General features: G+C 42.2%; 3 protein-coding genes across 7 annotated transcripts in view; all 3 read left to right on the forward strand.

Moving 5' to 3' along the window:
• The window catches only part of ndrg3a (ndrg family member 3a), a 29,342-nt gene extending 20,295 nt beyond the window's left edge, over positions 1 to 9,047 (forward strand). For 2 of the 3 annotated variants that reach the window (XM_031841088.1, XM_031841160.1), the window contains 14 exons: positions 1,184 to 1,289; positions 1,409 to 1,529; positions 1,646 to 1,708; positions 1,804 to 1,864; positions 2,852 to 2,938; positions 4,649 to 4,705; positions 5,117 to 5,220; positions 5,538 to 5,603; positions 5,684 to 5,735; positions 5,824 to 5,871; positions 5,965 to 6,000; positions 6,089 to 6,140; positions 7,372 to 7,410; positions 7,963 to 9,047. In XM_031841088.1, coding sequence (XP_031696948.1) covers positions 1,184 to 1,289; positions 1,409 to 1,529; positions 1,646 to 1,708; positions 1,804 to 1,864; positions 2,852 to 2,938; positions 4,649 to 4,705; positions 5,117 to 5,220; positions 5,538 to 5,603; positions 5,684 to 5,735; positions 5,824 to 5,871; positions 5,965 to 6,000; positions 6,089 to 6,140; positions 7,372 to 7,410; positions 7,963 to 8,135 — 1,065 coding nt within the window. In that variant the 3' untranslated portion in view covers positions 8,136 to 9,047. The remainder of the gene's footprint in view (positions 1 to 1,183; positions 1,290 to 1,408; positions 1,530 to 1,645; positions 1,709 to 1,803; positions 1,865 to 2,851; positions 2,939 to 4,648; positions 4,706 to 5,116; positions 5,221 to 5,537; positions 5,604 to 5,683; positions 5,736 to 5,823; positions 5,872 to 5,964; positions 6,001 to 6,088; positions 6,141 to 7,371; positions 7,411 to 7,962) is intronic. The other variant, XM_031841228.1, reaches the window with a different exon arrangement.
• Positions 9,048 to 9,141: 94 nt separating this feature from the next.
• Positions 9,142 to 13,658, forward strand: sla2a (Src like adaptor 2a). 2 transcript variants are annotated; one of them, XM_031841403.1, is made up of 8 exons: positions 9,142 to 10,590; positions 11,128 to 11,225; positions 11,322 to 11,421; positions 11,518 to 11,604; positions 11,967 to 12,070; positions 12,206 to 12,358; positions 12,457 to 12,586; positions 13,068 to 13,658. In XM_031841403.1, the coding sequence occupies exons 2-8, from the start codon at positions 11,153 to 11,155 to the stop codon at positions 13,189 to 13,191; spliced, it is 771 nt and encodes a 256-aa protein (XP_031697263.1). In that variant the 5' UTR covers positions 9,142 to 10,590; positions 11,128 to 11,152; the 3' UTR covers positions 13,192 to 13,658. The 2 variants fall into 2 exon arrangements, with proteins under 2 accessions (XP_031697263.1, XP_031697192.1); XM_031841332.1 differs by having other exon boundaries at positions 9,142 to 11,225.
• Positions 13,659 to 14,059: 401 nt separating this feature from the next.
• On the forward strand, positions 14,060 to 26,439 carry trpc4apa (transient receptor potential cation channel, subfamily C, member 4 associated protein a). Of its 2 annotated transcripts, none has more exons than XM_031855617.1 (18): positions 14,060 to 14,249; positions 17,391 to 17,519; positions 17,662 to 17,763; positions 17,897 to 17,954; positions 18,079 to 18,134; positions 18,302 to 18,430; positions 19,170 to 19,371; positions 19,490 to 19,675; positions 19,771 to 19,913; positions 20,027 to 20,158; positions 20,256 to 20,314; positions 20,401 to 20,586; positions 20,763 to 20,853; positions 20,957 to 21,097; positions 21,650 to 21,761; positions 21,895 to 22,007; positions 22,192 to 22,398; positions 23,545 to 26,439. In XM_031855617.1, exons 1-18 carry the CDS (start codon positions 14,124 to 14,126, stop codon positions 23,680 to 23,682), a joined length of 2,310 nt encoding a protein of 769 aa, XP_031711477.1. In that variant the 5' UTR covers positions 14,060 to 14,123; the 3' UTR covers positions 23,683 to 26,439. The 2 variants fall into 2 exon arrangements, with proteins under 2 accessions (XP_031711477.1, XP_031711467.1); XM_031855607.1 differs by having other exon boundaries at positions 14,068 to 14,249; positions 17,647 to 17,763.
• Positions 26,440 to 26,500: the final 61 nt, after the last annotated feature.

A 26,500-nucleotide genomic window follows, 5' to 3' on the forward strand; every position in this document is an offset into this window, starting at 1 on the left:
TGTGTGTGTGTGTGTGTGTGTGTGTGTGTGTGTGTGTGTGTGTGTGTCGTCCGCCCAGGCTCGCTCTCTTTCATTATTGATGACCAATGGGCCTTGAGACCAGGCAGGCGCTGGGCCCCACCCAGGCTGTCCTGCTAGGAGCAGTACACACACACACACACACAGAGCTGCGCCATGCACACCCTCGTATGCAGCACCAAGGCATGCTGACCTTGGGAATGTATGTATATGTGTGTGATGCTATGATTCTGGAAACTGACTTTACTTACTGTATATGTCATCACTTCCTGATTTTGCCACAACATTCACGAGAGCCTCTGATTATTTTTGCCATGTCATCTTTTAACTAATTCCCCCGATTTAGTCAAATTAGGTGTCACTTGAAAATGACCCGAAAGCCATTTAATGTGCTTTCAGTTGCACTGAAGCACTGTGATATACTGACGTAGGGCGTCCTTGTGCTCCATAAAGAAATATATTCAAAAGGAAGCGATGGAGAGAGAATGAGGCTGGTGTGACTTCGTTGAATTTTAATGGGTCTTTCTGCAAAGACAGTCATTTTTGCAGAGTCACGCTGTGCGTCTCAGGCCCTAGGATAAAAGAAAAGGACTCGTTTCACAGACGGCCCATTCTGTGCTTTGTTTGTCCAGGGGAACGAGGAATGTGTGGTGGAGAAGAGGAGCATGCTCTGCATCCCCAATCTGAGATCATGTTGTGGTCATTGGGTGTTTACTTTACAAAATATGTGTCTCCTGTGTCTGATTGTTGTGTCCAAGCTTAGTTCAGGCATTTCATAATATTTATTGTTTCTGTCTTTTTTTTTTTTTTATGGCATAAATTGCTGTAATTGTTCTGAGTTTGTGTCTGTTGTGGCTTTGTGCTTGGCTGAGATAATGTTAATGTATAGAGGGAAACGCCCACACAATATAATACATATTCCACTGCTGACAAAACTCCACAAAACTATATCAGGCTTGAGCTACAAAGATGTAATTGTTGTTTATTTATGCATTAACGCCAGAACTTTAAACGTGATAAGATTGGCCACAGACAGACGACACACACGCCACATTAAAGTAGTGCAACATTAGGTATTTTACCTAAAACACACCATGTATTGTTCCATCAGTCCTAAACAGTTATCTCTTCTTCTTCTTCTTCTTCTTCTTCTCTGTGGCTGCAGGAGCATGACATAGAGACTCCCCATGGCGTTCTTCACGTGACGATGAGAGGCGTTCCAAAGGGCAACAAGCCCGTCATCCTCACCTATCACGACATCGGCCTCAACCGTGAGTCCACCAAAAATAGTCATCGATAAACAATGTCCTGGATGTTTTAGTCTGTGCAGTCACACACATACAGGTCCTCCACAGAGTTTAAACCCCTGAACTGGTTGCACCTTTTCCAGACAAGTCGTGCTTCAACACCCTGTTCAACTATGAGGACATGCAGGAGATCATGCAGCACTTTGCGGTGGTTCACGTGGATGCGCCCGGCCAGCAGGAGGCTGCTCCTCCCTTCCCCAGCGGGTGCGTGTCTGACTGTGTTTAAATTCATGATTAACTCAGTTTCTCTGGTTGATTCAAACATGAGGAAATCACCCTGTACTAACACAAGGAATCACATGCCTTTCATCTTTCTCCAGGTATCGCTACCCGACCATGGACGAGTTGGCTGAAATGCTGCCCTCCGTGATGACTCAGCTCAAGTCAGTGGCTCCCGTGTTGCCAGCCGATCAATGATAATGTGTTTGGATTAACTATTCACGTCCAGTCCCACGGTAAACCAGTGCTTTCTCCGCAGGGTCAACAGTGTGATCGCAATCGGCGTGGGAGCGGGAGCGTACATCCTCAGCCGCTTTGCGGTGAGTCCCCGTCTGTACCAGAACATCGACACTTTCAACCCCCATTATTTCTTTCTAATCTGACCCCCCTGACCTCTCGGCTTCGCCTGTAATAATTAAAGGTTTTCAGGGCCACACAGCTTGTTACGCTGAACATTAAAGCCTCCCATCAAGCCCACACAGGGCTTCAGCTTTCTCCACAGTCTGCTGCATACGCTGCCGGTCCCCAAATGATGAATCCCATCGGTGATTCTCCTTTTCAGTTGCTTACATCTTGTTTCCGCACTCAGCTCAGTGGGGCTAAAATAAGCCCGACGTGTGTACAGCAGAGCAGAAAGATGAATAATGGAGAGAGAGAAGATGGTGGTCAGGGGTAAAACAGGGAAGGTGTAGGGGTTAGCAGTCACATTCCCAGCCTCCTTATGGAGAGTCTGAATTAATGAAGAAAATTTATTCTGAATTGCATTTTCTCTAACCGGCTTGGAACGAAATGAGTTTACCTTTGATGGATTTATAGCAGCTGTTGCTGCATTGCATTTGCATCACATTGAAAGCAGCAGCCGCAGTATTCCCTCAACATCGGACAGGATGGATCTTAGATTTCCCCTGACGCCCTCTTGTCTGTCTTCAAGCAATTACAAAATCGTGCCCCTTAATTTAAAGGCCCAGGATTCCATCTTCAGTCTTTCATATCTTCATTTAAAGCAACAGAAATGCTTCACTTTTTACCACCAAAACACTGCAGTGGTTTTATCCGATATCTGCAATGTTCAAGGAATACGCAAAATCCTGAGCAAAACGTTTCAAAACTTTTAATTGTGAAGATGTAGCTACTGATGGGCGTGATTCCTTTAGTTCACTGGATCAGACCGAACCACGCTGTAGGTTTGAAGAGTGAAAACTGAAATTTGTGAGCACAGCACGCATCATGCTCGATGTCTTATTGGTCAAAGTGTCCACTAGTTGTCCATATGGAGTTGGGACTGACGTGTGTTCTTCTCCTCTCAGCTGAACAACCCGACCCTGGTGGAGGGGCTGGTTCTGATCAACGTGGACCCATGTGCTGAAGGCTGGATCGACTGGGCAGCTTCAAAGGTCAGTGTTACCGCTGCAGCACAGAACGTCCTCTGAAGCTATTTCTTAAATAATTAACCGGCCATTTTGAGTTCAGTTTCCAGCCATTTGTCAGGCTGTTATTAATGAATGCCTTTTGTAGTTCAACCACTTTCCTGCTCATGCTCTTTACTATTACCGGACTATTTTAAGCTCACGGTTGTTGAGTTTATTCCAGTCTATTCTATATGATGAGATTATTAGCAATAGTATCATGGAGGCTGACACCAAGTCTTCAATACCAACGATATATTTGATAAATAGAATTATATTTATTTAGAATATTTTGGTGAATAGAATATTGTTTTGAAGAGATTTAAAAATGATAAGTGTGAGATTTGTAAGCGTTGATTAATGGCATTAAAACTACATTAGGCAGGGACTCTAATGTAGTTTATAATCTCAATAACAGCTCTCCCTCCAAAGTTAATCAAAACTAAGCTTTACTCAAATGCATTTTGATCAGTTTCAGTCAACCAAAGACAAATGCATACGGAGGCCTAGCGATGCCTTACAAAGAGACGGCTGTACCAACGTCTCCACAGACTGGTAGCGTGTGCTACTAAACCTTATGTTGGTTAAAACCAAGATGGAGAGAGAGTCATTAAGCCGACAAATAAATTCATACATAAGATTTCTGAAAACAGTTTGAAAAGTATTGACTCCTGCAGCCACGAACATTTCACTGGCTCTACTCCATCTCCGTCTCTTTAGGAATATTCTCATGGCGTCATTATAAGCTACTTCAAGTCTCTGTCAGCTTCTTTTTTTTTTTTTTTTTTGTAGTTTGACCACAAGTGTAGAGTGTTGTACAATATGCTCTGAACAGAGATATCTGTACACGTACCAAACATGCGTCACAGAGTCTTTGCTCGTGCATACATCCTACGACATTGCCTCGAAATGTCATTATCATCGGTCATGTGTTCTGTTATAAAATGACCAAGATACTTTACTTCATCACAGACACCAAGATTGTTATCAGACAATTCGAAGTAGACATTTGTCCTCTCTGGCTCTACAGATCAAGATACAGATCATTGTATTTGATGTCATGCTCCACACCATAGACAGTTTACTTGCATAGTCTGGTGAACATACCAGTGAGCCAGAATTCTCACAATGTATTTGGGGACAACTCTTTGGCTCAGTTTAAAAAACAGTTTGATTTTGAGTAGAATAATTTGCTTACAAGTGCAATACTGTCGTGTCCTACTGTACTTTAATGCTGTGAACTGTACATTGTTGTGTGTACTGCACAAGGTTGTTCAGGGGAGAACATTGTTTGGCCCGTTATTGTGGCACACAGTCATGGAACCACGATATGTCCCATACAGATCAAAATCCCCACATTTCATCTGTTCTCTTGTTATTTGGCTCAACAAGCCAAATATATAAAAGACAATGATAGAGAGGAGACATCCTCTGCTTTTTTTTTTTTTTTTTTTACAGATTTTTTCTTTAATGACGGTATGTGCCACTACACCTACTAGGTCTAAAAGTTAAATATGACTTCTTTGTGTATTTGCGTCCTTTATAAAAGTCAAAATCAAACATTAGAGCTGTCAGTGCATCCACTACATGTAAACACAGACATGCTTGTACAGCCATAACCATGAGGTTACTGCGTAAATAGAACAAAGTCTGCTCTTGTTTCTGTCTTGACGTGATGCGTCTTCCTCTCGTGTGCAGCTGTCTGGATGGACCAGTGATTTGGTGGATATCATCATGTCTCACCACTTCAGCACTGTGAGTTCCTCCTGCAGTACATTACTCACCATGTGCTCATTTTTTGTCATTTCTGTTTCTGCTAAATAGTGATGGTGACCTTTTTCTATTGACGATGTGAGACAGAACCTCGAGAGGCTTTTCTTGATTTCCTTGGGTACCATTTACCTCATCTCGCTCTTATAACAATTTACTAATTATTCTATTTCTGTCCTCCTGGATATATCGACTCGTAGATTGTGACACGGAGATTACAGACTCTGAGTTAATAACTGCCGTGCTGAAGCTAAGCCTACTGTATATACTAATCCCACGGTTTGTCTGGATGACTGATGGTTCACGTGCACATTCACTACATGCTGCTTAACTGCCCTTTATGTCGGCTCTCCCTCTTATTTCATTTGAACTCGTCTGTTTTTCTCTGCTCACCAGGACGAGCTGACAGATAACACGGAGCTGATCCAGAGCTACCGCCTCCACATCACCCAAGACATCAACCAGGAGAACCTGGCCCTCTTCTGTGGCTCCTACCAATAGTATGAAGCAATACATTTGTACACACTGTACTTGCATAGCTTTGTAAGCAGCGATTTCCCCTCAGTTGTTGTGTTCTTGATCGCATTTATAGGTACAGTGGAGGCATGTAAATTCTGCTTCCAGTATCAAAACTTGTAGAAAGCCAGATCTGAATATAGAAAGAAGCAATGCATCAAACACTACAAAGGACGAGGGTATAATAATAAATTCTGAGGTTCACAGAAAATCCGGATTCCTGCCAAGTCGCCTTACATTTTAGCCGGATCGCATTGTTTCTGCTCCTCTAACTAAATCATAATTTGTCTCCCTGCACCAGCCGTCGGGACCTGGAGATCGAGAGGCCAATCGTAGGTCTGAACGAGGCTACAGTTAACACATTAACGTAGGTTCTGAGGCTAAGAACACTCTGATGAACATTTGTCTCTTGAGAATATTTAAACCTTGTGTTCTCTTCCCATCCAGCTGCCCTGCGTTGTTGGTGGTCGGTGACACGTCCCCCGCTGTGGAGGCTGTGGTGAGTTACACTCCGTCATCTCAGCAACAGAAGGGTCTTTGGGAAGCGTTTTTTGAGCTCAGTAGTAACTCTCCTGTTCATGTTTCAGGTGGAGTGCAACTCCAGGTTAAATCCAGTCAAGACCACACTGCTGAAGGTGAAGGTTTTTGCATTTCTTGATGAATAAAATATATGATATTTCTTTTGACTGAACAAAGAAGTTAATAATGAGACGGATCTTTTTCTCCAGATGGCTGATTGTGGAGGCTTGCCCCAAGTTGTGCAGGTTTGTTTTTAAGGTTCTAGGTTTAGTCATTTAGCAACTTCCTTTGTCTAAATTATCTTCTAACTTTGATAACTTTATCTGTTCACAGCCAGGGAAACTTGCCGAGGCCTTCAAGTACTTTGTTCAGGGAATGGGCTACAGTAAGTACACATGCTCACATGTGTTTAGCTACTTCTGGTTTGTCAGTAAAAACATCTAAATATGAAATAATACCAGTTCAAACTAGGTGACTCTATACTAAATGTCAAAGAATTGTTTACAGGCTCAAACCTTTCGGGGTGACGTGCTTGTGGTCGAGGTTTGTCTGTGTTTTTCACAGAACTTCCTGTTGACGTGAGTGCAATGACAACAGTAACTTAAACGAGGATTGTTTTCACTGCAGTCTCCCAAAGAGCTGTTGCTAAACACCCCTGCTGACGGGGGGGGGGGGTTGGACTGTGGCCAGCAGTGCATGAAAAGACACAGTTCTTTGTCAGCCAGGTCACGGAGAGGCAGCCCGAGCGCCTCAGAGGATGCTAACGCCATTTCCTCTCTGCTCTTTGCAGTGTGTGGTCCCCACAACCCTCAGTAGGTGAGGTGTGAGTGCTTCGAGCATGGCACTCGAGATATGCTGAACAGTGAACTTGTGTGATTTTTCTTTTCTGTCCAGACCTGTTTAATGGTGCAGTCTCTTTCTAGAGAGACTCAATGTGCATACTTAAACAGACCTCCAGGTCACTCATCTGCAAAGAAAAACAACACATTTCTGTTGCTGACTTTCAGATGCACCCACCAGCCTCTATGGATGGATGAAATCGTTGCTCTGGGCATACAGATAACGCCTGTCTCTGTGTGTGTGTGTGTGTGTGTGTCTGTGTGTGTGTTTCTGTCACGCTAATTCTCTTCTGCTCTCTCCCGTTCCCAAACCCTTCACCGTGGGAGGCACCCCCGGGTGTAGCCAGTATGTCAGTGCCTCAGTGTTACTTTAAAGGCCACCGAATCCCCCTGTTGAGTAAATGCCACTGCAGGATTAAAACTGATTAAAAAAGAGTGCTTTCACGCAGAGAAAGTGTGGAAAATAAATCTCAAACACCTCAGCGTGTTTCTGAAAGCTGCTTTTTCCTCATTAACACGTTGCCGCAGTGTGAAAAGCAAAAGACAAACAGCCAAAGAGTACAGGAAATTAAGATTCTAGTTTGCACACATGCTATGATTTCTTACCTGTTGTTGGTAGCAAACAGCTTTTTTTCTTCTGTCCTCAATGGCCACAAGCTGCGACGGATTTTCAGCTTGAATCAGAAACGCACTGAGGTGGAATAAAGCAACATTAGAGCTATCGTTTCAACATGTCTCTCCCTTCTTCTTCCTTCCTTCTCTAATCATTGCTTACAGTTCCCTACGTTCTTCTCAGTCACCTGAGCAACGATTCAGGTATCTGGTTTTTGAGCAACAGTCAGACTAGAAGGCTTTGAAACCCGCTGGCCTCGTATTTCTGCACAGTGGATGAATGTTAATGTATGCAGAAATTCTCCAGAGAGCACTGGCTCATTTTGGTATTCAACAGCAGCCCGGTGTGGTGGACACAGTCACAGTACTAAACACAGTGAGATCGTTCTGCATACATTCATCTCCCTGCAGGAGTTCACTTTGTCCCGTTAGCATGGATTCTGTCCTCGGTGTCCTATTTTGTTGCATGACAAGCTTCCTCGGTCACTTCAGTTGCATTGCCGTGTTCTGCTGTTGCACTGCTTTTTCATGTTGTTGTGCTTCCAACAGTGGACACACACGCAATGATTTTCTGTTTCCATATTTTGTTTATTTTATTAGTCTTAGTTTTTGAGAATTGTTTGCATGGTGCACACTTCTGTTGTTGTGTCCCAGTGTTCCACACTGCACTGAGTCTCCTGCGCCATGTCAGTGGAATATTAATGCGCGTCTCTCTCTTTTTTTTTTTTTTTTTTTTTTTTTTTTTTTTTTTTGCAGTGGCGTCAGTAGGAATGACTCGTCTGGCTCGCTCACGCACCGCCTCCTCCTCCAGCATCACCTCCATGGACAGCAGCCGCAGCCGCAACAACCTCAACAGCCTGCTGGAGGGCAGCGTCACCGGGGCCTTGGACAACCAGGCCGGACCCCAGACCATGGAGGTCTCCTGCTAAGCTCTGCCCTCTGCACATTCCCATAGTAACTTATGTGCCCTCTCTTTCTCTCTCCCCCCCCTCCCTCTCTCTCTCTCTCACCGCTCCTAAGCTACTCAACGCCAGGAGGATCTGTAATAAACTATGTGATTAGAGAAGATGTAATAAATATATTAACAGATGCATATTATTAAATATTGAATATTTAATACAGTGTCACATTCTTACTAGAAACTATAACCATATTCAAATGTGTTGCGTATTGAAATGTTTAAACCATTATTATTGACTGTCCAACCCCTTCTATTTATTTTTTTTTCACATCGTCTTTGATTTGAATGTCTTCACACACACACACACACACACTATAGAAATGCTCCATGTGTTCAAAATAACATTCATTGCAAGGTACAACACTTTTACTATTCTAGCTGGTCTCGCCTGTTGTGATCTCTAAACATTGATTTTGAGTCACTATCTTTGTTTTAATCCCAAACTTGCTGCAATGCGAGGCCGATTTAGTCACAAAGTATACAGAGAGATCACGGAACCTGCTGTAGCTGCAGATATGTAGGTAAAGTGATACATGTAAGAACCATCGCAGACTGTAGCACAATGTCAGTAACACTAAACTACAGCTGTGGTGAGAGCTGCTTTTTGAACAACGTGAAAGAGCGTTCAGTGTAAAGTCACGTACCGGTGTGTCAACTCCTTCACACACATTCGTTTATTTTCTATTCTTTTTGTGTCTGAGCTAGTCTACTTTTCTTTCTGCTTTGTGTGGGATGCGTTTGTTCAGTTGAATAGATTATTCAGTGATTGTTTTAACAACCTGCAACAAGTGGGTTCTGAAGTGAAAAGTACGAGTCCCTTCACTGAGGGACTGCTGATTCAACTCATTTATATTACGACTGAATAAAAGCTACATCATGACAGCATGTCTGGTGTTTTCATTTGTCAGTACATTGCCAATAATTCTGCCAACGAAATGCACATAAATAACAAGTAAATGTATTTGAATGACAGACAAAAGAAAGTACTGGATGTCTCAGTGCTGCGAGTGCTTGTACTTTTCCTCTCCTGTTGATGGAAAAGTGAGGTGACAGTGGTGAGTTAGTTTCCAACCACAGTGTGACAACTTCTGTTGTCTGTCACAGATGGGGCTGTCTATATTTAGCACACATTTAAAAAAAAAAAAAAAAAAAAAAAATGATCAGCTGCACCACAAATGAGATGAGATTGATTTCAAACTGAAAAGATGTACTGCCATAGGAATAAAGCGCTGAATCTGTATTACTCACTTCTGGTATCTGATATATCATTTTCCTCGTGCAACGCTACAATTTGCCTCAATTGATTGCAAAGAGGAATTAACCAAGCACACAGTTAGATAACGGTTATTTGGAGTAATTGGTGAACCAATTTAGAAAACCATTTGAGAAAGAGAACCCCCTGATATGGAATGACATTCATTGATCAAACGTTCTTTCCGTCTTTTGCACCAACATGCATTTCTCAGTGATTACGGCACACTCTAAAGCAACTCAGTCCATCTGATTAAAGACGACTAGAGGAGATCACAGAGAACATTGTTACTGCTTTAAATTATCAGGACTGTGAGCGTGAACGTCTCTCTTAGCAGAGACTGAAAAAAAATTCTATTTTTGATTTTCTTCGACTGTTTTTTTGTACACCAAAATGATTATGAGTACAAAATCCCCAGTCATACTGCTGCATTACGACTGTTTACTGCAGTGTCAGTATGATGGACGAGCTTTATGATTGCCCATGAATCAGGACAGGAGTAGGCAGGCAGGGGAACCTTCGTCATGCTTCTGCACAGGTTTAACTCTTATCTGATTTGTAGCATGGCTGGCAGTAACTGAATGTAATCGGAACACTGGACTGAGGAGGAAATGTGGTCACCGTTTTCTACAGACAGATAAGATGTAGTGTGGACCAGTTTAAAGCCTTAAAGACACCAACTCTCTGTTGGTGCAATTGATGTCACCGCTGAAAGCCATCACATTGCACCACAAGGTGCTTACGTAGACGTACAGTTAATTCCATAAACAAGTGATGCACTTTGAGTCCCACTTGAAAAACACTGCATCCTGAGAGATCAACGCAAGCTGTTCTGAGTCCGGATGTCGAGGTCCTTGAGCGTCACAGGAAGCCGCAGCAGGGCAACATACATAAAGGCCTCGCAGGGGGCCTCGTCTCTTCAGTCAGCTGCAAAAACACAGCCGCCTTCATTACAGCGCAGAGGAGGAAACACAGTCACTCCGATTGATCTACAGGCCTGAGTTGGAACCCTGAGCTCAGCCACATAATAACAGCGACCCGTGTGTGTGTGTGTGTTAGTGTGTGCTGAAGGCAGACGAGCATCTTTCAGCAAAAAAGATTTGGAATTTACCAGTTGATCTGAGGAGGATCTGACTCACTACGAACACTTTTAAATCAGAAATTGAAGGAGGTATGTTACTTGCTTTGATGATGGTCTTTTGCTTAAAGGCACTTTTCTTTATTTCTTTTTTGAGTTGTTGCTCAAAGACTTGATTTTTACCTCCAGAATATATTGCCTGATCACTTGTGTTAAATTAAATATGTATAAATTAAAATAAACTGTATTTAGATTAGATTTAAGATATTGTATTCTTACTTGCTGCTGCCATGATGAGTACGCACAATATGAATAAAATCTCATCTGTTCGTTTTATTAATCTATCGCTCACGTTAAATAGATTTTATTCCTCGTAAACATGCAGCAGGGACATTTAGCACAGGATATCAATGCCTCTTGTTGTGGTTGGGCACCTTCCTGTATCATCTACATTTTTGTTGCCAGGCTACAAAACAGTATGAAGAACCTGTAAACTGCTTCCCGTGTGGCAGTCATAATTTGATAACTAGGGGGATGATTCAATTATGAATGTGAAAGTTGTTGAAGGCCTTTGACAAGACATTTTCTAATTATGCTCCCCATCTCAACCTGTGTCTCTCTTCTTTTCAGCCACAAGTGCGAGAAGCCAGAGAACATGGGGACCTGCCCCATCAGATGCAGAACCACCCAGACAATCCTAGAAAATCAACCTGAAACTAGATCACCACGTAGGTTATACTGCCAAAACATTAACACACAAAATAAAAAACAAAAAATTGAACAAATTGAAATATTTTATTGATCTCCCTTCTTTCTCTCTAAAGCCTCCCAGGACAGTGTGCTCGTATCCCTCTGTGACTACCCGTCCTTTGAGCGTACAGAGTTAACCATGTGCACTGGAGAACGACTCACCATCATATCAGAGTACGTGATGGAGCTCTTAATGTTTCACACCTCACCCCTTGTTTTCACCCTAAACAGATACAGTTAGTCATGACTGCCTTATTTTTATTCCTACAGCGATGGTGATTTTATGATGGTGAGATCCACAACCACAAACCGTGAGAGCTACATTCCCACCAACTACACAGCCAGGCTGACACACAGGTAGGTCATAAGAAAGTTGTGAAAACGTGTGTGAAGACACCTGTGTCATCACAGTGTGTGTGTGTGTGTGTGTGTGTGTGTGAGAGAGAGAGAGAGAGAAATGAAAGGTCAGGAGTCCCCTGACAGGTGGGAGGAGTCTCTGTGTAGGTGACCTTTTCCTCAGTGGAGACGGAGGTTTGGAACAAGGCTGCTGTTCTCTCCGGTGACATGACATCAGCCTCTGCCTCCTGTAGTTTCAGTCCTCCTCCAGTGGGGAATGTGCTCTGATACTGTTTCCAGTGGACTTTCCAATCTTGAAAAAAAAAGAAACCAAATTTTGTTTTTCTTTCTCATTGTCCTGTTGTGTCTTCTTCTCTGTTCAGGTGGCTGTTCACAGGCATCAGCAGGAACAAAGCAGTGGAGCTGCTCATGCAGCCTAATAACCACAGTGGCACCTTCTTGATCCGAGAGTCAGAGACAAACAAAAGTTAGTTACAAGGATTTTTTTTTGTTTTTTTCAACTGTGGATTGCATTAGAAACATATTCAATCCAAACTAGACAGTTAAGAATGAAGAGCCGCGCCGTTTAACTGCTACATCTGTGTGCTACTTCCATGTTCAGATTGTTACTCGCTGTCTATCCTGAGGAGGGGCAACTCTTCATACCTGGACTGTGTCAAGCACTACCGCATCTCTCACCTCCAAAATGGCTGGGTCTACATATCTCCAAGAGTCACCTTCCCCACCCTGGATCACCTGGTGGAACACTATTCAGGTTTGCACCGAGGATGCAAAATGCTGTTTTTTCTTTTGCCTAAACATACCAGAGACAACTCTAGAAGAGTGATATTAAAATGTTGCCTCCTCTCACAGAGCTTGAAGATGGATTGTGCTGTCGGCTGAGGGAGCCTTGCTTCATCCAGGGTTTAGACGACGCTCGAGAGGCCAGGCCTATACCTACAACTGTGAGGAGGCCTACTCTCAACTGGAAGGACATTAGCAGGTGGGCCAGACTCCCTTTAGCCTTGCTTCCACTGATGACTGCCACAAGATGTCACTCTATTACAGTAGAGCAGCAGCACCTGGTGGCGTACTGGTTGGAGAGCAATCGATAAATCTTTGTGCAGCTTATTATTTTCGCTGATTGTGACTCAGTGCTGAGTAAACCGATTGAGAAGAGCGTGCACACAAAGGCAGCAGATATGCCAACAGATAAGACTGTGGTTGTACTGGATGTTAGGTTTGATTGTGTGTAATGTGTGAGTGCAGAGCAGGATGTTAAGCAATAGTGTTCAGTGAAGCTACTTCAGATAAATAACCACAATAGATTATGATTATTTGATAAAGTGCAACACACGCAGTTAAAAATACAATGTTTGGGACATTGTGGTAAAATTGCAGCACCGTTTTTTTATTTTTATAACCGATACCATGACCCCTTTACTCATCCAAGTCTTTGTAAATAGCCTTTCTGTCTCTTCCAGGTCAGCAATGTTCAGGAAGATGAGAACAGAGTCAGACAAGTCTCTGGTGAGCGAGGGGCTGAGGGAGGCCATCAGCTCCTACCTCCAAATGACCGAAGGCAACGATCACAGCTGGGACACTTGAGGAGAAGACAGTGGATCAGTCTGGGAGAACGAAGTCAGAAGGATAGAGTGAAGTCAGATGCTGTCCTGTCTCATCTGCAGTTTGGGAGAGCCATGAGAAGAGGTCATGTGTACGACCAATAGACTTTGCAGACCGCCCTGGATTAGCGGGAGGGCTGAGACACTACATGTATGTCAGCAAGAAGATTGTTTTTATAGTCACACAGGGGAGGTGTGAGCTGAACATTTAAAGTCAAAGAGATATTTCTTGTCATTTGATTTCAAAAGTTGAATATTTCTCTTAATTTATATTCTAATATATGTACATGCTGTTTGAATGCAATGTGTAAATTATTTTGTAATATGATCATTGTCGTAGTTATGTTATTGGAATCCAATAAAATATGTTAGCTATGTGTAATAAATGAGCAGCGCATGCATGTATATAATCACCTAGATAGATAGATAGATAGATAGATACTTTATTAGTCCCGCAAGTGGAATTTTTTTTGCTACAGTAGCATTTATGGTACAGGTAAAGCAATACAAATTACAGAGTAAAATATATTAAATATAAAAATGCAATATAAAAATGAAAATGCACAATATATACAGTAAAAATAACAGTCAAAATAATAAATATAAAAATGCAATATGAAAATGCACAATACATACAGTAAAAATAATAAAATTAACTAACTAAACAATAGTGCAAAGATTTAAACAAACAAACAACAGCACGTAAACACCTAAATCCAACCTAAACACAAGAGAGCCTCGACTGTATTTTTTTGTCATAATAATGTATATCTATGTGCATTTATATAATGTTATTGAATGTATATTGAAGCCACTTGATTCTTGCAGGGTGGGCTTCCGCTTAATTAACCTCGAATACGTCATCAGAGCCCTCCACTTCCTGCCGTGAACAGCTCAGTTCAGGAAGAAGAAACAATGGCGACGCTTCTGGGCTCCGAGTCCCCCTGTACCGGAGGAAAACGGAGACATTGCAACGGCAGTATCGTCACGAAGTTCACGGCTAGTAAAATAACTGGTCAGGGTTTCAGTCGAGGGACGGAGGTAAGAGGAAACGAGGAAACGTTCCGACCGTTAAAGACAGACCTGACAGTTGGGTCGACTGAGGCCACGGTCTCGCGCTTGGAATCCAGCCTGAACATGAAGCTTGTTGTCTAGGAGACCTGCCCGTTAGATCTAGTCACAGCTTTGGCCTTACAGCTAGCTACAACAAAACACCTTAAACGGTGACGCCATTGAGTTTCTGGGTGTTGATATTTTGCTCGTTGACCATGCAAATAACCGTTAACAATATACAACAAAGTGTATGAAGCTAGCTCCGCTTCAAGTGGGTCTTTTGTTGTTAGCCCCACGTTAGCTTAGCACAGTATGCCACATTAACTGCGATATATAAACGCGTTCAACTGAAGGTTTTTCCGTGCATTGGAGGTTGACTGCTACTAGAGAGCCATTCGTTTGTTTTTTGAAGCGCTTATTAAATCACGTAACGTAAATCAACGGAAGTAACGTTTGCTAATGTTAGCAAACGGAGTATCGTTAGCTTAGCTAGCTGGCTAAGCTAAACCAGCTGAACAGCTCAGGTGATTACGTAACGACACAGAAACCACAATAACTACCGTTTCCATAAATGGACAGGCAACAACAGCTGTTTGCCTAAATTAACGTTAGCACGTTTTTTTTAATTTTCCGCGGAAGAAAACATTAATTTGACATTTGTAACGTTGGAGTACCTATTCGTTCGGTTATGACGCTAATGTTGGTTGACGTTAAATTGAACTGTTGTGATATTGAAGGGTCTTTATCGATATGAACGTCGTCCTGAGATGTAGTTAGTGTCTTCTCTATTTCACATTTTTACTTACACCCTCGTGACTCAAGCCCTTACATTGCAAAACTGATTAAACCTTTTTTTTTTCCTGTGCAGTCAGTACCTTTAAATTTCCTTGTTGACTTGCAATTTGAAGTGAAAGATTAGTATTACGCATTATGACGACTCCTTAAACCTGATAAACAAAAATCCCTGATCAACTTGAAAATACGGAATTTGTCACGTTTTAATGCTGCTCAGAGTGTTTAGATAGTTCCCATAATATGATCACTAAATAAAATATACTACTGTTAAGTGTAAAGAATGGCTTTCCAGGGAGTCGGTCATAATTAGCATGTCAAAAGCTGTGGTTAAGAACTCAAAACATTGTTCAACAAGGCTACTTCCTTTGTCCTTTTTTTCCCCAACACAGTTTCTTACTTAAGGTGGCAACCATTTGTGACGCAACAAAAAATCCATTAATTCAATATGAAATACAGATGTGCATTATAACCTTGAGACACGGTAACAACAAATATGAGGAGTTGCTGTCATCAAGTGAGAGTTTTTAAATTTGGAGACAGTTTTTGGGGGTTGTTGTGTTTTTTTTTCAACTGTAAAAGGGATTTATAGTCACTTCTTGGTTTATTTTTGAAGCGGAATGTCTCTGATGCCAAGAATTCCCGTATGTTCATTCCGAGCCCCAGCAGAGTGAACATGAGCTGCTCTCTTTTAAAGCCCGAAACCTAAGACGGTCTCAAACTTGTGATGTCACCTAGTCTCAAGTCTGGAGCTGCTCCATAGACAATGAATGGGAGACTGATTGTGTGGACACAAAGAATGTTTTTTATTTTTTTATACCCAAATGGCCTTTATAGATCTGAAACAGTAAATGAGCCCATATACTTAACGTGTCATCTATAACATCTTTACCGAATTCATTGTCAATGGACACGTATACACGTTTGAGTTTCAGAACTTTAGCTTTTGGATTTGGGAGCGAGTTATTCATGTTCACTAATATTTTTGGAGTGTCTCTTAAATCATAGTAATAACATGTATGAGTTTTGAAAATCAGAGTATTTCTCCTTTAACTATAGGGTTTCAGCATGTGCAATATCTTAAATAGCTGCTCTATTTCTTCGTCCTCTCATGTTGGACTGAGGGCAGACTGGCGCTACAGCGACTCATTGTCGCCTCTCGAGGAACAAGTAATATTTCAAGAAAGTACGTGCCGAGCTTTGCTGGTTTGCAGTCGGTGTCTCCAGCACATTGATGTAACGTCAAACGGTTATTTTTTCACGTTCTTTTGATCATTTTGGAATGTTTTTAACAAAAATTCTGGCCATTTTATACAATGCACCGTTTTATAGAAGGAGGCTGAACCCGATTGTATTGTATTGGATTATAGGATTGGTATAGAAAATACAAATTTTACAGAATGTGTCTCTCTTGCTGAAAGGTCCCATTAGTTTTAGGAGTAAATACAGTCAAGAGATCTGTTTTTAACTACAATGAGCCATGCTGAGGAATTATCATCACATTTTTCATGCATATCTCTAAAGTTACACTGTTGTCACAGCCTTTTATTTAAAAAAAAAAGGCTCTCAACAGTGAAGATTGCTTTCACAACCAGACAGAAAAGGTGTGCATACATTCATCACTTGTAAAGTCAATAGCCCTGGAGAAATATTTAAAACACATTTCTCTGTGACCCATTCAAAATGCCCCACATAAGTTCATTCTAAAGGAGAAAAACTCAACACGGCACACCTATGCTTACAACACTATTTGCTGTAGGGTGACAACATCTTTAATATTCAGCTGCACATGATGGCGTTGCTCCACAATACATTTGCACCCGTGGAATATGAGCCAGGCTAGGACTCTCTTGTCCTACAGTATTTTTTAGTTTTTTTTTTTTTTTTACAAGTATAAAATAAAAAGCTGCTCAGTTTGCTTTCAGTTTCTGTATTCCCTGTTGCAATAGTCTGCTATATGTCTCAACAATAATCACATTTAAAAGTATACTCACAGCCTTCCTATTCTCTGGGACCTTTTGTTCTTAATTAGTTAACGTGTTTTCCATGGGGGAAGATTGACTGAGACAGGTTTTTTTTATTATGCAATTTGATCGACTACATATGCAATGCACACGTTATAGACTGCATATCATTGTTTCACTCTAAATCACGCGGTGCTTTCCTCTGTATTTCAAAATGATTCTATGGCCAAAATAAATACCTGCATTTTTCTCAAGATTGCAGACTGACATCTATTAGTTCAAGTAAAAGTAGATCTTTTAAAAACTTCTAATTTTTACCATTTATTATGTGTTTATTGCACTGTTTAATGTTTCCTCTGTTTATGTGTCTCAGCTCCCAGGAGGCCTGCTCCAGGAGAGAGATAAACGGGCCAAGTGGCATGGCATCCCTACTCTGCTGCAGAGGCTCTACGAGAGCAGCCATCCAAACAGTGACCTCTCCAACGCTCACAGCTTTCTTAAGGTAGCCACACGGGACTAGACCATGTAACAACGATGCTGAGAACTAACTGGTTTTAGCCACTTGTGGTTGACTGTTTTACTTGGGAGCCTGGGTGATGTAAAGACATGTGGACAATGGTTTTTAACAGGTATTATCATCCCAGCTCTCCATGGAGGCCATGTCTTTTGTCACGGAGGACAGAAAGACCGCTCAGGAATCCACCTTCCCCAACACGTACACCTTTGACCTCTTCGGTGGAGTTGATGTAAGTTCAACATTCCTAGTGCTCGATGCTCTCTAATTGTTGTCATGTGTAGTACACCTCCATGCGGAGACGCTGTGGATGTTAAAAACAGTATTTGCTCACAGCGCTGACGACATTTTCTTTTCCCCTGAAGCTGCTTGTGGAGATCTTGATGAGACCCACATTAACTATGCAGAAGAAGAAAAACAATCGTAAGTAATGACGTCACAGGTGTGAATACGTCCTGCTTTTATTTGGAAGTAAACACTTTTGTACATGATCATAATATGATTTGTTCCAACAATAAGACTAACGGCTGTGTTTGTGTTACAACAGTGAATGATGACTTGGTCAAGGACTGCCTTAGTGTTCTCTACAACTGTTGTATATGTGTAAGTATCCTATTACAGTTTGTACGTACCAGAGAAATGTCAACGGTGCGTTATATCTTCTAATTATTAGTATTTTCCCTGCAGTTGGTTTGTGCTGTTGTCTCAAATCATGTTTACAGACAGGAGTGGGCGTGGTTTAATTCATGTCTTTTTCTTTCAATTCATAGACGGAGGGGGTCACGAAAAGCCTGGCAGCGAGGGACGACTTTGTGCTGTTTCTTTTCACCCTGATGACCAACAAGAAGACCTTCCTGCAGACGGCTACCCTAATCGAAGATATTCTCGGAGTTAAAAAGGTCAGAGTTATACTTGTATTAACTCATGAGCATGTAAAACTTGTTAATGGCCATTCCAGAGGCCGATGAAGTTACTTTATGATTTACTGCACATTTGGCAAGCCCCTCTTACTTAAAAGTCAAGTCAAATTTTTTATTAATCTTAATTTTTCTGTGAAGATAACGTCATTTTTTTGTTATATCTTTGGTCTGGCAATTTAAATTTTCAATGTCCAGACGCCTCTAAAGCCAGAATGATTATGCTCGGCAGCGGCTTACATCCAAATGTCACACCCTTGTCTTTTATGTAGAATAATTTAGTGTTCCACTTGGATTCTTCAGTATTTTAAAATTGCATGCATGTGTTTGCTAAGCTCTGTAAAATGAAAGTTTAGCGATTTACTAGATTTCTTGACAAACTCTGTTGTCAAAGTCAGAAGTGTTATATGAGCGTTGCTAAATCTTCTAAATGTTTAACTACTGCTGGTCCGTCACGGTATTGTGGTGTCTACATATGGAGGGTTTGTAGACCCTCCTTTGTGTTTTCACCTTCATATTTCTGGTCCTGGTAGTGCTAAGTGGTGATGAAGACAACTAGGAGCAGTTTGACAAAAGTCTATATTCATCTTCTTAGTAATTATGAGATGAATTACTAAACAGTGAGAGAATGTCATTAGGACTGTTTTGGGTTAGATAATAAACAACATGTCTACAATACATCTTTCAGTTTGGTAACCGTTTATATGTTTGCATTTTCCAGGAGATGATCCAGTTAGAGGGCATCCCCAATCTGTCGGGCCTGGTCCAGAGCTTTGACCAACAGCAGCTCGCTAACTTCTGCCGCATCCTCTCCGTCACCATCTCTGAGCCGGATGTCGGAAACGACGACAAGCACACCCTTTTAGCCAAAAATGCACAGCAGAAACGCAACGCCAGCCCATCGCTGGCAGAGGTCAACCAGGGTAGGTTGTCTTCAGAGTGCAGAGTAACAACTCCATGCTGTCATGAATTCTGTGCTTTTAATTAAAAAATAGATCAGTAAATTGTAAAATATCAATGTTATTACCTTTTCCTCACTAGTAACCCTGCTGAACATCCCTGGCTTCATTGAGCGGTTGTGTAAGCTGGCCACTAGAAAGGTGTCTGAGGCCACAGGGGCGAACTTCCTGCAGGAGCTGGAGGACTGGTACACATGGCTGGACAACGCTCTGGTGCTGGACGCCCTCATGCAGATGGCGACCGAGGAGGCCGAACAAAGCAGTACAGGTGAGACGAGTCAGCCGTGCTGCCGATTCTTCACGTTGCTTAAAATCCCGTGGCCTCCGATTTGAGATAGATTTATGTTTTTACCTCGCCTCCAGAGTCGTCCGATGAGAGCTCCCTGGCCACTAGCCCTCTGAGACACCGACTGCCCCAGTCCATGAAGATCGTCCATGAGATCATGTATAAGGTGGAGGTGCTCTATGTGCTGTGTGTCCTTCTTATGGGCCGACAGAGGAACCAGGTACTTAACAGCACACGTCGTCTCTTCCCTCCTTCAGATATAAGATGGAGTGTTGCATGTAAGCAGAGTTTAACTGAGTATTTCACTGAGCCCCGTATTGTGTGTCTGCACAGGTCCACAAGATGCTGGCTGAGTTCCGTCTCATCCCGGGACTCAACAACCTGTTTGACAAGCTGATCTGGAGGAAATACACTGCCTCTAATCATGTGGTCCACGGCCAGAACGAGAACTGCGACTGCAGTCCGGTATGAACCTTCAATACTCTGGCAATAACTGGCAATTAAATTAAACCTTTTCAAGTTTAACATTTAACCATTAACACTATTTATTCTCGTTGTGCAGGAAATATCCTTCAAAATCCAGTTCCTGCGGCTACTTCAGAGTTTCAGTGATCACCATGAGTAAGCGCCCCGTAACGGAATGTCCTTGGATCTGACTTCTCCTAACAAGTTATGTCTGTTGTTAAAATGTTTTATCTGTCTTTCAGGAACAAATACCTCCTGCTGAATAGCCAGGAGCTGAATGAACTGAGTGCCATATCCATGAAGGCCAACATCCCAGAGGTGGAAGCACTGGTCAACACAGACAGAAGCCTAGTGTGTGACGGGAAGAAGGGCCTCCTCACACGCCTCCTCACCGTCATGAAGAGGGAGCCTCCAGACTCGTCATTCAGGTCAGCATCACATAGGCCAAAGATTAAGAAGCGTGAGATAAATATGTTGACATTTTAAGCGGCAGCCTTCTCGAAAGAGTTCCCATTCCGGAGCACCAGGTGCTCTTCTATTTTTAAAAAGGATTTCTCAAGATTTGTCTCTAGTTCTGCTTTTTATAACTCTGTTGTGTACGTAGATTCTGGCAGGCGAGGGCGGTGGAAAGTTTCCTCAGAGGAGCGACTTCCTATGCAGACCAAATGTTCCTCCTGAAGAGGGGACTACTAGAGGTAAGAACTGCAGCCAACACACCCTCCATGGAGACTGTCCACGTTGCACAGATCTTATCATGAAAGAGCGGCTGCTGACTTTCTGCTTCCGTCCCCTCGACAGCACATCCTGTTCTGCATCATAGACAGCGGCTGTACGTCAAGAGATGTCCTACAGAGCTACTTTGATCTGCTGGGAGAGCTCATGAAGTTCAACATTGATGCCTTCAAAAGATTCAACAAATATGTCAACACTCCGGAGAAGGTATGATTGGACACCTTAAATGCATTATTAAAATGCATTTGCTGGTATAGGAAACAAAATCAAATTTTACATTTCGCAGCTTGTGTGATGGATGAACAAGTGTGTCTAATAGTATACTTTGTGATGGTGTAACGGACCATCCTTACGGATCCCCTCTCAGGGTTTTGGACGCATATGAACCGCGGATTAATTACACAGTTAACGTTAACAGTGTGAAATAAAGTTATACTGACTGTCATTATCTGCCAATATTCAGTAAAACATGCGATCAGGACATCGACATTTCTGCTTTTATACTCGCCGCTCTCGATAATGTTACATTGTGAACAACCAGTCCGTGTTTAAATTGAAGGACGGTGGCAGCGCTGCTAACGGACGAAGGTTCCATTCAGTTACATTATGATGCGTAATATTCTGGAGCCTTGTAGACCAGCTGCTATAATCAAACAACAAAGTGATCTAATAGGGATCATCAATGACCCTTTTTTCTTTTGTGCTGATCTGCTCTGTGATCCGATCCGTTGCACCACTAATGGTTCATCTCTTCTGTAGTTTCAGACCTTCCTGACACAGATCAACAGTTCTCTGGTGGACTCCAACATGCTGGTGCGCTGCATCGTCCTGTCTTTGGACCGCTTTGAAAGCCAGACTGAAGATGTCAAAGGTAAACGGGGATGGAAAGTCTACAGGTGTAGACGAGAAGTTACTGAAATAAATGTATTGTATTAGGTTGATTGAACGTTGATTTTTGATTCCTGTAATATACTTTAAACTACATTTCTCACCGTGTCCTTCAGTGGTGGAGGTGCTGTCTGAATGCTGCCTGCTGTCCTACATGGCCAGAGTTGAGAACAGGCTGTCCTTCCTCTTCCGACTCATCAACATCATCAACGTACAGACACTCACACAGGTATTGCTTCATTTTAACTTTATACTATTATTATTTGACTCACAGATTTAACAAAAAAAAATTATGGACTGTTTGAAACTTAAAGTAACGTCCGCTACAATAAGCATTTAAATTTTTTTTTTGTTTGTTTGGCGTGTTGCTCAAATCTCACTCCTTTCTGCATCCATCACCATTCCTCCTGCAGGAAAACGTGAGCTGTCTGAACACCAGTTTGGTGGTCTTGATGCTGGCCAGAAGAAAGGCTAAACTGCCCTTCTACCTCAACGCCCTGCGGGAGAAGGAGTATGCCGAGAAGTACCCGGGCTTCCTGCTCAACAACTTCCACAACCTACTGCGCTTCTGGCAGCGCCATTACCTCAACAAGGACAAAGACAGCACCTGTCTGGAGAACGTGAGTGGCTCTGTACATAATTAAAGCTTCAGTAAGTCATTTCACTAAAGTCAGCAGCAGCACGATGTGCGAGTCCTCCTCTCGGTGTCTACTGTTTACGTTCAGTCACTTTTCTGTCACTCATTCCAAACATTCTGTCGGGGACATTGGATGTCTGCATGCTGGGATAAGCAAACACTCTTGTTTGTGTTATGGGGCTGAAACAGAAGCGTGGAAGGAGCAGTTTCCAAACTTCATATTACCGTTTTTTCGTAATGAATACTCGTGTATGTGCTTTGAGTAAGTGGCTGCACACAGAAAACCTCAAATAGGACTTGAAAAACAAATACAGCACATGTAAATGTAGTCGTGTTCAGTAGCAAGTATTGACTGATGTTGTGAATTTGTGTTGAGTTAATCTGATACAGAATACTTTGCTCTAGCCCCCTGCTCTAAGACTGCTGGGTAAAAACAGTAACGTGAACTTCTGCTCAACTCCAGAGAGTGTGTGTGTGTGTGTGTGTGTGTGTGTGTGTGTATATGTATATATATATGTGTGTATGTATATATGTGTGTGTGTGTGTGTATGTATATATGTGTGTGTATGTATATATGTGTGTGTGTGTGTGTATGTATATATGTGTGTGTGTGTGTGTGTATGTATATATATGTGTGTGTGTGTTTGTGTGTATGTATATATGTGTATGTATGTATGTATGTATGTATGTATGTATGTATGTATGTATATCACACACACACACTCCTAACTGCTGGGTGTGTAAAGAGTCAACTGTTTGACTGATGAGTGACCCTAACAACTTCATATGGTGATGTTAGTGTTTGCTGGTTCCACTGCCCCCAAGTGGCTGAAAATACAAATCATGGCTGCTTCAACATTAACAATGTTTCCTAATATTTTCACAAGCGTATATAAAAAAAAAAAAAAAAAGCTGTAGATGTTCATGTACACACATGGTCGCGATCCCTTTGGTAGCTGCTATTAGTTGTGACGGTTCACTTCGCTGACAGTGTCACCGTTAAACAATGAAATGAGGTCATATCAACCATTACCATATATGGTAGTTAGCTAATTAAGAGGCCGTTAATAACGAGGACTATGTGAAAATGATTGTTCTAAATGCGCTCTGTTCTCCTCCTCCTCCTCAGAGCTCCTGTATCCCCTTCAGCTACTGGAAGGAGACGGTGTCGGTGCTGCTGGGCTCAGATAGGACTTCTCTGTGTGCCATAGCGAGCTACATCGATGAGCCCTTCATGGATCTTGACAAAGACCTGCTGGAAGATTGACCTCCTGTGTGTGCACACTCAGTGCCCGGGGGTGGGGGGGGGGGCCAGACGGTCACAGGGAGCCAGACGGTCACAGGGAGCATGGACGCCTAAAGCTGGTGAAGACTCCGCTGAGCTCATCCGGGCGCTTTGTGACTGCGCTCTGGATGTAAAGACTCGCCTGTTTTTTCCGTCTGTACCTTTCGAAATCGAGGCCGTCGTCTCGCGCGTGATTGGACGTCATCGACTCACTAAGTTCCCAAACCTCTTCAAAGCAAGAGGTGGAAACCTGTCTGCCCGCCCCAGATCGCCATCACCGTTTAAACACACAGTTAAGGGACCTTGCATAATGACACCTGCATTGGTTGTTTGCTTTAGGTGAAATTCAAATAGAGCCTTTTTTATATAACCTATATAAAATTCTATGGAGAAAAAAAAGTGTATGATTCAACAAAGTATATGTTAGAAAGAAGAAAAAAAAAAAAACAAGAAAAAAAACAGATTCTTTTCACGTGGACTTTGTTTGAAAATGGCCACAGTTTGAACGCAGGAGTGTCAATGGTCTCACTCTCCCACTACCGGCGCTCTCTCTGTGGACTCCATGCCTCTCCACTGCCTGGCTCGTGGGGGGGGGGGGGCTGGTGGTGGAGTTTTAGCAGGGGGTCTTCTCAATGAACAGCATTTTCATTTAACCCGTCTGTGGGTCTATTTTATTAGGTGGCTGTTGTTGATTGGTGCTTTCTGGCTCTACTCGGCACGTTTAGGTAGCTCGTGGGCCGGCTGACGACTTTCCCAGACCCCACGGCGGCCCCCCTCACTGGAAACCATCCACTTTGTTGTGGCTCCCTCGCCCAGGGACTCGTTTCTTTACCAGGTTCTTTTTTTGTTGTTGATTTACTTTTGTCTTGTTGAAAACAATGGATTTTTAGCTCTGGATGAACTGTAGAATAAAACATTGCACAGATGACATTGTTTTTATTGTTTATGTTTTACCACATTTTGTTGATTTAAAAAAAACAAAAAAAAAAAAACATTTTTCCTTTTTGTAACAGAACTTGTACCCATATTTGTGAGAGATGCTTTGGGAAGAGAATAAACTATGCAGGCGTTAGTGTTAAAGAAACCACTTTTCATTGTTCCGGTCCAGACAACGTTTCTGCGAATTTGCCTTCTGCCCGACACCATCGCCGTCGACCGCTTTCCGCTGGTCTCTCAAAATGTTTGACCACGAGCTGGGATGTAACGGCTCTGTTTGCATGGCATAATCGCGACTGTGTTGACGTGTTTCACGGCCTGAATGTGCAGCTGTTTTATGGAAACGGAAGACGCAGAGCTAACGTCTTAGATGAAACGGACCCGACCATATGTATGTATGAATGTATGTATGAGCTACCTCATATTTTGTCCCAACTCCGTACAGATCAAACCACTTCTAATGACAAGTGTACAGTTTTACTCCCAGCATGTCATGAGTCATAATAAATGTTCATGTGAATGTATAAGGGCATTTCTACAGTTATCCCGATGCCATGAGTTGCTAGTGCTATGCCGCCTTGGGATGCAAACACAAAACGTCCTTTACACTTTGAAAGCCTTTTATTTGCTTTAAAGCTAATTAACCAGAAATGTTTCCTTTCTTTTCTTTTTTGTTTTCTAGCTTTCATTCAGCATGTCTTAATTCTCTTGATGGGTGTGTGCACATACTTTGAATTAGTTCCTCTTTTGTGCTTTGCAGTGAAGTTGATGCAGGTACAATTTACAAGTGCTTCTCTCACAGATCCTCAGTCTGTCTGCCGGAGGCCCCAGATAATTGCCGTGGTTCCTCGATAACATGATGTGATTTGACACGGGGTACCTCTGCAGCGGTGTTATACTCTTAATACAGACCGTGTGTTGTCATTGACACAAAACCTCTTTTTATCACTCCAGCCATCCACCATGGAAGTCAATGACGCTATTGTTAGAGAAACATGAATGTTGTGAGCGCTCTTCTGGAGCAACTATGTAAACAATCTCTGAACCTTGACTTCTGTAGCTTTGTGATCTGAACCTCAGAGCGAGTGATCCCTCTATGATGCACAAGAGAAATGGTTCTCAACACTTCTGCTGTATGTGGTGTGATGCTCCTCGTAGGCCTTAGATTTCATTTACTGATTTGTATAGAAAATGGTGACATGTGATCCCCTCGGCCAAGAACATGCTGCACAGTGTTGAACAGAACACTTATTTGTTTTTTTTATTTTAGATCACTGACGCTTTGACTTTATTTACCGGAGGTTCATGTAATGTTCGGCATGAAGACGGTTTGTTATTGGATACGTTTTGCATCTAGTCCATAACTCACTCGGACCATGTGGTGCTTTTTGTTTTTTGATGGAATATGATTATGTCTCGGCTCACTATGATCGATAGCATCTACTGTTTGTCGAAAGGAACGACTTTTAAGAGATGTGAACGCAGTTAATGGTGTAAAATCGTGATTATGAATTAATTTTAGATAAGAAGCCATGCTTTTTCATGTGTGTTTGCATTGAATAATGCATAGAAATCCCTCCACGGTTATGTTAAGAATTCACCTCTGCACACAAATGTTTTAATCTCTTTCTTGAGCGACGGAGAGAAGATTATTGTTTTAGGTTTCACATTCTACTATAGCTACTTCTGTAACCAACTTTCACCCACTTGTTCCTCCTCTAATGCTGGTATTGAACTTCATTTTCCTTACTTAACAGCTGTTTGTCAAATTAATATTATAATAAATTCTTCTTTAGACCTTCATTGTGGAATTTCTATCTTCGTCACACATTGACAATGGGGGGGGGGGGGGGGGGGACCCAGA

This window comes from Anarrhichthys ocellatus, unplaced genomic scaffold, assembly GCF_004355925.1.
Source record: "Anarrhichthys ocellatus isolate YVR2014 unplaced genomic scaffold, GSC_Weel_1.0 scaffold1, whole genome shotgun sequence".
NCBI lineage: Eukaryota > Metazoa > Chordata > Actinopteri > Perciformes > Anarhichadidae > Anarrhichthys > Anarrhichthys ocellatus.

What these genes read in the sequence shown, in the direction of transcription:
- sla2a (XM_031841332.1), top strand. Translation starts at nt 11,090, where the DNA reads ATGCTCCCCATCTCAACCTGTGTCTCTCTTCTTTTCAGCCACAAGTGC. An exon ending in AGAGTCAGAGACAAACAAAA is followed by an intron (nt 12,071 to 12,205) that starts GTTAGTTACAAG and finishes TTCCATGTTCAG; the next exon opens with ATTGTTACTCGCTGTCTATC. An exon ending in AACTGGAAGGACATTAGCAG is followed by an intron (nt 12,587 to 13,067) that starts GTGGGCCAGACT and finishes TGTCTCTTCCAG; the next exon opens with GTCAGCAATGTTCAGGAAGA.
- trpc4apa (XM_031855607.1), top strand. Translation starts at nt 14,124, where the DNA reads ATGGCGACGCTTCTGGGCTCCGAGTCCCCCTGTACCGGAGGAAAACGG. An exon ending in ACCTCTTCGGTGGAGTTGAT is followed by an intron (nt 17,764 to 17,896) that starts GTAAGTTCAACA and finishes TTTCCCCTGAAG; the next exon opens with CTGCTTGTGGAGATCTTGAT. An exon ending in GCTGGCAGAGGTCAACCAGG is followed by an intron (nt 19,372 to 19,489) that starts GTAGGTTGTCTT and finishes TTTCCTCACTAG; the next exon opens with TAACCCTGCTGAACATCCCT.